Raw genomic sequence first — 12,727 nt, forward strand, 5'->3', positions numbered from 1 at the left:
GACCACTTCAATGCTTGGTCATTCTGAACGGGCTACTAATAAGAGGAGGCCACTGAGGCAAATTGCTTCATTATAATTTTCATTAAAAAAATTCCATAATCCCATAGGCTTTACAGAAAGGGTAGTATAAGTAAAGAAAAACACAAAGAAGTTGAACACAACAATTCAATATAGTGAGATCTCTGGGTGACTAATTTAATGAGCAGTTAAAATGCCAACAGCATCTCGCGTCACTCCCGACTCATACCTCACCCAGGCAGCCTTCTTTCATCATGTACTTCCGAACATGACTCCAGATTCGAGTTTTAGATAGCAGGCTGCCACCAGTGGCCTGCTCAAACTTTTCATAACTTCCATATTTCTGTAAAGTCAGTTCCATAATATTGATGGACTGTAAAAAACAAACAGGGATAATGAAAATAAATAATCTCTTATTACTTGGAGGTGAGTAATAAGCCAGTTATATTCTTAGGGATCATGACCTGTGCTGTGTTTATTGACTTCCAGATGAAACTGCAAGGGAGGTACCATATCTAATCCTAAACAGCTTTCACTCATTATCACAAATTTTTTTTTAAGATTTTATTTATTTATTTGACAGAGAGATCACAAGCAGGCAGAGAGGCAGGCAGAGAGAGGAGGAAGCAGGCTCCCCGCCGAGCAGAGAGCCCAACGCGGGGCTCGATCCCAGGACTCTGAGATCATGACCTGAGCCGAAGGCAGTGGCCCAACCCACTGAGCCACCCAGGTGCCCCTCATTATCACAAATTTTTACAAACGTCTCTACAAATCCTCTTTCCCTTCATAGCCTAAAAGTTAAAGGTACTAGTGTTGTCATTTGACAGGCTGAGAAGGCAAGGCAGAGGGGCTCCTTGGTTTCTCTAAGACCATCTGGTGGTCTGGCAGGAGATTTCAGAATGGAAGTTATGTCTCCAGATTAATCACTAAATTACAATTGCCATTTAGATAAAAAGAAAAATAGCCCCAAGTGTTAAGAACACTCAAAAGAAACAGCCATTCTTCTCTGATAATCTTATAAATCTAAAGTTTTCCAGGGCTCGTCTTTCAAATAAAACAGTCTCAACATTACTAAAAACACTTTTATCTTTCATTCAGGGCAGGGTACTACCTACTACTCATTCTTTATACATTTTTACATCAAAAGAATATGAAAGTTGAGATCTAAATACAAATATGCAGAAAGGAAGACTTTAAAAAGCTAGAGATCACCAGTATCTTGGGAAAGCCACAAGGAAGGAAAACATAAGGAAAACGATCTTTAAAAAATCTTTTGGGAAAGAAGCTAGATAATCCATTTTATGATGTCTAGTTTCTGGACTACTGTCAGACAAGAAAATATTTTCCAAACAATAAGCTTTAGAGTCAGACTAACTTCTTGTGTTGATGTCCCAGTTCTGTCCCTACTCTGGCTGTGTGACCACAGGCAAGTCATTTAACTTTTTACCAAGCCTTTCATTTTTAAATGGGGTAACAATGTCTACTTCATGGTTTTGTTCAAAAAAAATTTAGTCAATCTTTGTAAAGCACAGCGTCTGGGGCCTAATAAGTCATCAGTACCTGTCAGTTATTACTACATCATCATTGTTGTCATCGGTACATTCATTCTTTCTAAATGCCACCACTGTAGATAGTATGCCCAACACAAAAACTAGAAAAACTCACACACTACAATTCAACATCTATTTCCCTGTTGGAAAAATATGTATTACTAATAAACAAGGCATGTGTCGTAAAGTTATAACAAGAAATGGCTTCAACAAGCTTTGACTGGCTTTTGTTCCCAAAACTGTTATCAAAAAGGCTACAATTCAAAGTGTGGTCCAAAGGCTGGCAGCATTGGCTTCATATCTGAGCTGGATTCAAATGCAGAATTTTACCCCCACCACACCGACTGAATCAGAACAAGATCCCCAGGTGACTGATGTGCATGGTAAAAAGAAGGATCTCAGAGAACTGGAATACAGCACAAAAACCCCAGATGCTAATTATTTATATGACAACTATTATAATTAAAAGAATAAAAGCTCACAATTAAAAACCCGCTTCAGCAGATTAGCAAAGCTTCTTGCATATACCAGTCTAATGATGACTAGTCATCAATGTATCAGAGTGAGAAGAATATGAGAAATCTGGCCCTAATTCTAGGAAAGACAGAAGTGGTACATTCTATATTGGACCATTATTTAGACCTAAAAAAGGTTAAGGAAATATATTATAACCTGCAATTACAGGCTTTTAAGTATTTACTTAATTTCAGATAAAAATAGCTTTTCTAGCATATGCTTACTCACAAGAAAAAATGTTATTTGGTTACTACGTAGTCCCCCCTTATCTGCAGGGGATATGTTCTAAGAGCTCAGTGGATGCCTGAAATTGCACTAAGTACCAAACCCTATGTACACTATGTTTTTCCTATACAAACACACCTATGATAAAGTTTAATTTATAAATCAGGCATAGTAAGAAGCTAACAGTAATAATAACAAAATAGAACAATTATACCACTATACTATAATATGAACGTGGTCTCTCTCTCAAAATCTCTTACTGAACTATACTCACTCTTCTTGTGATGATGTGAGATGATAAAATGCCTATGTGATAAGATGAAGGGAGGTGAACGACACAGGCAGCATTAGGCTACCACTGACGTTCTGACAACATGTCAGAAAGAGGATCATCTGCTTCCAGATCAAGGCTGATCTTAGGTAACTGAAACTGCACATAAGGGGAACTACAGTGTTTATTATGTAAGTTATAAGCAGTTTACAGGATTAAATTTAAAAATTAATTAATTAAAAAATTAAATACAGGCATCCCATTAGTATTAGTAGAAGGCTAGTAAGTATTCATATCCATAATAAGTATTCATTCATATTCATAATGGGAAACAAAAATTTGATAGGGAATTTATACTGAGAAAGAACCCTATAAATGTTAGGATGAAACATGCTTGGCAATTTAACAACATTTAGGCAAACTTTATACCCATGTACTAAATATTGGATCAAAGAATGAATAAAAATAGTGGGGTTTTTGGGGGGGGTTGATTTTTCCAACAAAATGATATACAACAGAACACCACATCCTTCATTTCATCTTGCTACTGGCATCACAATAGCAACACTACCTGGGAGCTATACTGATGTTCCCCAAAGGTTAGGTTAATATGATGTCATGTGCAATACTTTTCTTTAAAGAGCCTATTTTCAGAGCACCTGGGTGGCTCAGGTGGTTAAGTGTCCAGCTTCAGCTTAGGTCATGATCCTGGGGTTCTGGGATCAAGTACTGTGACAGGCTCTCAGGGAGCCTGCTTCTCCCTAGCCTTCTGCCCTCTGCCCCTAGCCCCCTTGTTCTAAAAAATAAATTAAAAATCTTAAAAAAAAAATAAAGTGCCTATCTTCTTGTCATCTCTGTTAATTTCTTCATCAGTTTTTCAACTGGTCCAACCTAGACAGATTTGTCAGTGAGCATATAGATCTCCAGTATCCTTCACTGACCTCCAGAAATAACTTCCCAATCTTATCTGCATTGGAATAGCCCCCAGCACAGAGAAAGAAACAGTGGCTAAATGGGTGGATAAAATTCAAGCTTCCTGGAAACAGTGGCTAAATGGGTGGATAAATTCAAGCTTCCCGGGAGAAGTCAGAAATGCTGAGTGGTCACTTCATCAGTGAATATTTTTATGTTACCATTTCTGCTTCCCTATGTAGCCTCAACTGCAGGCTACAAAAATTTTATGAGTATGATCTCAGCTTTGGAAAAAGGAAGAGGCAATAAGCAATTTAAGAAGGCACAAGGAAACCTGTAAGAATATTCCCAAAGGCTGTTGTTCCTATTTGGGATGGAGTGATGGACTGCATTGAGGTTTATTATCTGTACTTTTCAGAAGTTTTAAAATGCTTTACAGTATGAATATATTAATGTTATGATCAAGGGGAAAAGGTCATTTTCCTGTTTTACTGAAGTATGACTGACAAAAATTATATATATGTAGGTCACACCATGTGATGTGTTTAAAGGGGTATAATGTAAATATTTAATATCTGTACACACTATGAAATGATTACCATAATCAAGTTAATTTGACACAGCTATAACCTCATGTAATTACCATTTTTTGGTGTATGGTAAAAGCATCTAAAAGTTTAGCAAATTTCAAGTATACAATATAGTATTATTAACTTTAATCATCATGCTATACATAGATCCCCAGGACTTACTCAGCTTATAACTGAAAGTTTGTACCCTTTGGTCCACATCTCCTCATCCCCCCCCAACCAAGAGTTTTTGTTTTTGTTTTTAAGAAAAAAGAAGGGAGAAGATCATCCCTTCTCCCTTGAGTTCAGAGACTCCCTATCCATACAACTTGGGAGAATCATGCTTTCACATGCCTCATCCACATGGCTAACTACTTTAAGAGGGAATAAATTTCATGTCAAATCTCTCTACTACATTAATATCATCATTAAAGTTAATCAAAAAACATTTCCCGATATTACATGGTGGCGAATTAAAACAAGAAGTGGCTTAATTATTTTTCTCCAATCATTGCTTTCAATTTGCCATCCAGAATTTCACCTTCCTATCCCTGAATATCAGTTTCTTTAGCTTTCCAATAATTTTCAAGTATTCAAAAAAAGTCCATTTCAAGCAAACTTAATCCAACTTAAAATGTCAATCACATCTAATTTACAGTTCTTTCCCCTCTCCCAGGACAGGTCTGCCCTGAGGCCTAAAGAACCTTCACTGAGAAAGAAAGGTATAATAGTGACGTGATTCCTTCTCATGCCTCTGCAGTTATCTAGGCCTCTCTTTCTCTTCAGTATACTGAGGGCTGGGAGAAGGAAAGAATAATTCCTAAGCAGCTGGGTCAGCTGTGGTCCCCCTTCCTTGACTTAAATGCTGGTGCAAGAGGTCCTCTAAAGCAGATTACCAACAAAACTATGAAACTTGAAATCCCAGTAGGAACAACTAAAAGACTCAACTGACTTACTGTATACCCATTTTATTAAATATATACAGTCAGCGAAAATTATGCTGACAAAAAGGAAATGCTGACAGTTTTTAATGACATGAGAAGATACAAATATGTAAACAAAAGTATACTAACGTCAATTATGAACACCATTAGGCATGGGATAAGAAACACTAAATGTGAATAGTGATTATCTGTGGATGATAGAATTATGGGATTTTATTCTCTTCTCTATACTTTTTTAAAGAGAGGTAGAGAGGAGGGGGAGGACAGAAGAAGAGGGAAAGAGTGAATCAATCAGGCTCCACACCTTTCTCCCACTTGCCAGTTAGTCGTTGATATCTTTTCTCTGGAGTATTTCTATTAAAAAAAAAAAAAAAGAACACACATGGGGGGAAAAGAAAAACTGAAAATTCAAAAAGATATTTTTCTGTCGTAATTTTTAGGCAGTGCAGATTGCTGCTAGGAAGAGTTGGTATGGCTTGCATTCTTGAGGCCTAATCATGGAGCAAGCAGCCACTTCGCTCAGCCATGAGGAGATCTAGCCCTGATTCATCCATAGACATCAAATATATTCTCTACTTCCCTCCAACTAAGAATAGCAAATATACACAGTAAACAACCAGACATTACATAATTTCATTGATCAGTTTTAAAACTTCTGGAACCAAAACAGCTTAATATACACACATGCTTTTATCCAGATCTCAGTCCCCTAATCTGCAGAAATCTGACTTTGTACTTTTCCTTTATGTTCATTCTTAATAGCTGGCCAACTCTTCCATTGCCATGTTAGAAAGTGACATATAGAAAGGCCCAGAGGAGTCCTGATGACTGTCCTTCTGAGAAGATAATGTGGCAGTTGACTTAATTTTTGAACAATACATAAGGTACCCGGCACTGCTTTATGGTGGATCCTTACTGTGGCTCCAAGAAGGGGTGCACTTTGCCTGGATCGTGGTTGATATATTCAGCTATACAACCCCTCAACCACCTCTCACCAAAATGACTAGGAGGAGGGAGACCCAACAGAGGGAAAATTCAGAGACTGTGCCCTCTGAGACAGAATTATTGGATATGGACATAAATAGTATGTTGGAAAGGGAATTCAGGGTAACAATCACCCGGGCAATGGCTAGGTTGGAGAAGACCATTAGTGACAACATAGAATCTCTAAGGGCAGAAGTAAGGGCTGATCTGGCAGTACTAAAAAATGCTATCAATGAGATCCAATCTAATCTGAATACTCTTACAGCTAGGGTAACCGAGGCAGAAGATAGAATTAGTGATCTAGAAAACAAACCAACAGAAAAGAAGGATCAGGAGGAGGCCTGGAACAAAACAGCTCAGAAGCCATGAAAACAGCATCAGGGAAATAAATGATGCCATGAAACATTCCAATGTCAGAATTATTGGGATCCGAGAGTGGGGTGGAGACAGAGAGAAGACTAGAAGATATAGCTGTAAAAATTCTGTATGAAAATTTCCCTAATCTGGGGAATAGAACAAGTGTTCATGTCCTAGAGGCAGAAAGGACACCCCCCCCCAAAGATCAGCGAGTCCAGTAAGACATCCAGACATTTAATTGTGAAATTCACAAATCATAATTTCAGACAAAAGATCTTAAGGGCAACTAGGGGGAAGAGATTCCTTATATACAGAGGAAGGACCATCAGAATAACATCAGACCTGTCCAGAGAAACCTGGCAAGCCAGAAAGGGTTGGCAAGACATACTGAGGGCACTAAATGAGAAGAACATGCTGCCAAAAATACTTTATCCAGCAAGGCTGGCATTCAGAATGGATGGAGAGATAAAGAGCTTACAAGACCAGCAAGGCTTAAAATTAAAAGATAATGTGACCACCAAGCTGGCACTACAAGAAATATTAATGGGAGTTCTATAAAAGAAGAGAGAACCCAAGAGTGACAGAGAACAGAAATTTAGAGACAATCTATAGGAAAAAGGACTTCACAGGCAACATGACGTCAATAAAAACTTATCTTTCAATAATCACTTTCAACGTGAACAGCCTAAATGCTCACATAAAACGGCACAGGATTGCAGGCCAGATAAAATGACAGGACCTGTCCATATGCTGTCTACAAGAGACACATTTGGAACCTAAAGATACATGCAGACTGAAAATGAAGGGATGGAGAACCATCTTTCATGCCAGTGGGTCTCAAAAGAAAGCTGGAGTGGCAATTGTCATATCAGATACATTAGATTTTAAGCTAAAAACTAGTCAGAAATACAGAAGGACACTACATCATTCTTAAAGGGTCTATCCACCAAGAAGATCTAACAACTATAAATATTTATGCCTCCCCAATAGGGGAGCAGCCAACTACATAAGCCAACTGTTAATCAAAATAGTCATATTGATATGAATACATTAATTGTAGGGGATCTTAACACACCACTCTCAGTAATACATCATCCCAGCAGAAAACCAATAAACAAGGGCTTTGAACGACACATTGGACCAGATGGACCTCATAGATACATACAGAACATTCCATCCTAAAACAACAGAATACTCATTCTTCTCAAGTGCACATGGAACCTTCTTCAGAATAGACCACATACTGGGTGACAAATCAGGGCTTAACTGATACCAAAAGACTGAGATTATTCCTTGCATATTCTCAGACCAAAATGCTTTGAAACTGGAGCTCAACCACAAGAAAAAGTTTGGAAGGAATTCAAACACTTGGAAGCTAAAGACCATCCCCTGCTCAAGAATGTTTAGATCAACCAGGAAATCAAAAAGAACTTAAACAATTCATGGAAACCAATGAGAATGAAGACACACCGGTCCAAAACCTATGGGATACAGCAAAGGGAATCCTAAGGGGGAAATACATAGCCAGCCAAGCCTCACTCAAGAAAATTGAAAAATCCTGAATACACCAACTTTCTTTACACCTTAAAGAACTGCAAAACCAACAACAAATTAAGGCAACCCTACACACAAGAAGGGAAATAATCAAGATTAAAGCAGAGATCAATGAGTTAGAAACCAGAGATACAGCAGAACACATCATCGAAACAAGAAGCTGGTTCTTCGGGGCGCCTGGGTAGCTCAGTGGGTTAAAGCCTCTGCCTTTGGCTCGGGTCGTGATCCCAACGTCCTGGGATCGAGCCCTGCATAGGGCTCTTTGCTTGGCGGGGAGCCTGCTTCCTCCTCTCTTTCTCTCTCTGCCTGCTTGTAATCTCTGTCAAATAAAATCTTAAAAAAAAAAAAAAAAGGAAGCTGATTCTTTGAAAGAATCAATAAGATCGATAACCACTGGCCAAACCAATCCAAAAGAAAAGAGAGAGAACCCAAATTAATAAAATTATAAATGAAAGGGGAGATATCATGACTAACACCAAGGAAATAGAAATAATCATCAGAAATTATCAACAGTTATATGCCAATAAGTTAAGCAACCCAGAAGAAATGGAGGCATTCCTGGAAACCTATAAACTTCCAACACTGAAACAGGAACAAACTGAAAACCTGAATAGACCAATATCTAGTAATGAGATTAAAGCAGTGATCAAAAACCTCCCAAAAAATAAGAGCCCAGGACATGACAGATTCCTTGGGGAATTCTACCAAACATTCAAAGAAATAATACGTATTCTCCTGAAGCTGTTTCAAAAAATAGAAACAGAAGGAAAACTTCCAGACTCTTTCTATGAAGACAGCATTACCTCGATCCCCAAACCAGGCAAAGGTTCCATTAAAAAGGAGAATTTCAGGGGCGCCTGGGTGGCTCAGTGGGTTAAGCCTCTGCCTTCAGCTCAGGTCATGATCTCAGCATTCTGGGATCGAGCCCCACATCAGGCTCTCTGCTCAGTGGGGAGCCTGCTTCCCTCTCTCTCTCTGCCTGCCTCTCTGCCTACTTGTGATCTGTCAAATAAATGAATAAAATCTTAAAAAAAAAAAAAGGAGAATTTCAGACCAATATCCCTGATGAATATGGATGCTAATGTTCTCAACAAGATCCTAGCTAATAGGATCCAACAGTGCATTAAAAACATTATCCACCATGACCAGGTGGGATTTATCCATGGGATGCAAGGTAGTTCAACATTCACAAATCAATCAATGTCATAGAACAAATCAATAAGAGAAGAGAGAAGAACCACATGGTCCTCTCAACTGATGCAGAAAAAGCATTTGACAAAATAACAGCATCTGTTCCTGATTAATACTTTTCAAAGTAAGGGGATAGAGGGAACATTCCTCAACTTCATAAAATCTATCTATGAAAAACCCACAGTGAATATCATTCTCAATGGGGAAAAGCTGACAGCCTCCCCTTTGAGATCAGAAACATGACAAGGATGCCTACTCTTGCCACTGTTGTTCAACATATACTAGAAGTCCTAGCAACAGCAATCAGATGACAAAAAGAAAAGGTATTCAAATTGGCAAAGAAGAAGTCAAACTCTCTCTCTTTGCAGACAACATGATACTTTATATGGAAAACCCAAGTGTACCCCCAAACTACTAGAACTCATACAGCAATTCAGTAATGTGGCAGAATGCAAAATCAATGCACAGAGATCAGTTGCTTTCTTATACACTAACAATGAAAATATAGAAAGGGAAATTAGAAAATCAATTCCATTTACTATAGTACCAAGAACCGTAAGACACTTTGGAATAAACCTAAGGAGGTAATGCATCAATTTCATGAAAGAAATTGAAGAAGGCACAAAAAAAAGAAAAAACATTCCATGCTCATGGATCGGAAGAATAAACACTGTTAAAATGTGTATACTGCCCAGAGCAATCTATACTTTCAATGCATCCTGATCAAAATTCCACTGGCATTTTTCAAAGTGCTGGAACAATCAAGCCAAAAATTTGTAAGGAACCAGAAAAGACCCTAAATTGCTAAGGAAATGCTGAAAAAGAAAAAACAAAGTTGGGGGCATCACATTGCTTGATTTAAGCTTTACTACAAAGCTGTGATCACCAAGACAGCACAAAAACAGACACATAGAGAGGGGAAGCAAGATGGTGGAGGAGTAAAAGACTGAAACACAATTAGGTCCCAGGAATTCAGATAGACAGTTATCAAACCATTCTGAACACCTACAAACTCAACAGGAGAGTCTATCTCCTGTTGAGTTTGTAGGTGTTCAGAATGGTTTGAGCAGCAATTCTAGAAACAGAAAATTGACCACTTTCTGGAAGGCAGGACATGCAGAGAAGTGAATCCAAATAGTCAGGAAGACAGACTGCAAGGAGAGTGGCTGGCTCCAGGCAAGCAGTGGAGCAGCTGAGCACAAAATCAAAACTTTCAGAAGTCTGCTCCACTGAGGGATGTCACTCCAGAGGCTAAGTGGGGGTGGAACCCTCGTGGGGACAGTGTGGGACCCACGGGGTCACAAAAAGACTGGGGGTGTCTGAGTGTGGCAGAGCTGACAGGTATAGGAGCGGGGAAGCTGGCTACAGAGATGGAGCTGAGCAGTGGGCTCTCAGCTCAAGGTTACCTTAAACCGTGATCCAAGGCACAGTTGGGTCACTGCTCTTTGAGCAGGGACCCCATAAGTGGCAGATCTGGAGGATCTGCATAGGGGTGTGTGGCACGAATCTGCTGGGTTGGGAGATTCCAAAGGGGGCCAGGCGCCAGAGATAGAAATGCTCCATCATCAGCCAGGTGAGCACAGAGTGCAGCCGGAAACCAGGGAGATGGAAGGGATTGACTGCTTTTTTCTGAGGGCGCACTGAGGAGTGGGGCCCTGAGCTCTTGGTTCCTGCAACGGGAAGAGTGGGGGGCCGCCATCGTCACTCCATCCTTCAAATCTGTATGGAAAGCATTTAGGGAACAAAAGCTACTGAGAGCAACCCCAGGCAGATTACTTAGCTTTCCCCCTGGCAAAGGCAGTGCAATTCCACCTTGGGCAAAGGCATTTGAGATCACTGCAACGTGCCCCTCCCCGAGAAGATCAGCAAGAACATCCAGCCAAGACCAAGTTCATCAGTCAATGAGTACTGCAGAACTCCTGAGCTAGAGGAAAGCAACACTGAATTCATGGCTTTTCTCCCATGATGCTTTAGTCTTGCAAAGTTAATTTTTTTAAATTTTCTTTCTTATTCTATCCTTGTTAACTGTTCCTCTTTCCTCTTTTAACATTTTTAACTATTTTATCACCTTTTTAAAAAAAAATTAAAATTTTCATTGCTATAGTCATATTTTATCCCTTCATTGTATTTAACCTTATTTTTTGTATACATATAGGGGTTTTCCTTTAAAATTTTGAGATATAATTTCTTCTAATAGATCAAATTATACCCTAAATCTAGCTCCAGCCTGATCACATTCTCCTCTTTTCTTTCCTTTTTCCAACGAACTTGTCAATCCCTCTTTTAGAATTGTTTTAAATTTTCATCTTTACAGTCATATTCCATCCCTTCACCGTGTTTACCCTTATGTTTGTATATATATAAGTTTCTCTTTCTTTAAAATTTTGGGAGGTAGTTTCTTCTAAGAGACCAGAATACACCCAAACTCAAGTGGGTCGCTCTGTTCTATCCGCTGGTCTAAAATATAAATAAATAAATAAATAAATATATATATATATATATATATTTTAATTTTAATTTATTATTTATTTTTATCTGCCCCCCCATATTCTTCCCCTGTTTTGGGTTTCTTCTGATTTGGTTAGCATATATTTTTCTGGGGTCTTTGCCACACTTTTAGTATTTTACCCTCTCATTCATATATTCTTATCTGGATAAAATGAAAAGGTGGAAAAACTCATCACAAAATAAAGAACAAGAAGCAGTACCAAAGTCTAGGGACCTAATCAATATGGACATTGGTAATATGTCAGAACTAGAGTTCAGAATGATGGTTATCAAGGTGCTAGCTGGGCTCGAAAAGGGCATAGAAGATATGAGAGAATCCCTTTCTGGAGAAATAAAATCCCTTTCTGGAGAAATAAAAGAACTAAAATCTAACCAAGTTAAAATCTATTAAATCTCAACCAAGTTGAAAGCTATTAATGATTAAAATCTAACCAAGTTGAAATCTATTAATTTCAACCAAGTTGAAAGCTATTAATGAGGTGCAATAAAAAATGGAGGCTCTTACTGCTAGGATAAATGAGGCAGAAGAAAGAATTAGTGATATAGAACACCAAATGACAGAGAATAAAGAAACTGAGCAAAAGAGAGACAAACTACTACTAGATCACGAGAGGAGAATTCGAGAGCTAAGTGATACCATAAGATGAAACAATATTAGAATAATGGGATCCCAAAGGAAGAAGAGAGAGAGAGAGGAGGGGCAGAAGATATATGGGAGCAAATTATAGTAGAGAACTTCCCTAATATGGCAAAGCGAACAAGCATCAAAATCCAGGAGGCGGGCGCCTGGGTGGCTCAGTTGGTTAAGCGACTGTCTTCGGCTCAGGTCATGATCCTGGAGTCCCGGATCGAGTCCCGCTTCGGGCTCCCAGCTCCACGGGGAGTCTGCTTCTCCCTCTGACCTTCTCCTCGCTCATGCGCTCTCTCACTGTATCTCTCTCTCAAATAAAAAAAAAAAAAAAATCCAGGAGGCACAGAGAACCCTCCTCAAAATCAATTAAAAATAGGTTCACACCCCATCATCTAACAGTAAAATTTACAAGTCTTAGTGACAAAGAGAAAATCCTGAAAGCAGCTCAAAACAAGAAGTCTGTAACATATAACAGTAGAAATATTAGATTGGCAGCA

At 38.8% G+C, this 12,727-nt stretch overlaps 1 protein-coding gene across 4 annotated transcripts in view; it reads right to left on the reverse strand.

The window, feature by feature from the left end:
• Positions 1–12,727, reverse strand: part of MATCAP2 (microtubule associated tyrosine carboxypeptidase 2) — a 71,417-nt gene that overhangs the window by 13,078 nt on the left and 45,612 nt on the right. For 3 of the 4 annotated variants that reach the window (XM_047695457.1, XM_047695456.1, XM_047695455.1), the window contains exon 3: positions 248–391. In XM_047695457.1, the coding sequence (XP_047551413.1) occupies positions 248–391 (144 nt within the window). Of the gene's footprint in view, positions 1–247; positions 392–2,583; positions 2,646–12,727 lie in introns of those variants that run through there. The other variant, XM_047695458.1, reaches the window with a different exon arrangement.

This window comes from Lutra lutra, chromosome 11 (genome assembly GCF_902655055.1).
Source record: "Lutra lutra chromosome 11, mLutLut1.2, whole genome shotgun sequence".
In the NCBI taxonomy this organism is placed as follows: domain Eukaryota; kingdom Metazoa; phylum Chordata; class Mammalia; order Carnivora; family Mustelidae; genus Lutra; species Lutra lutra.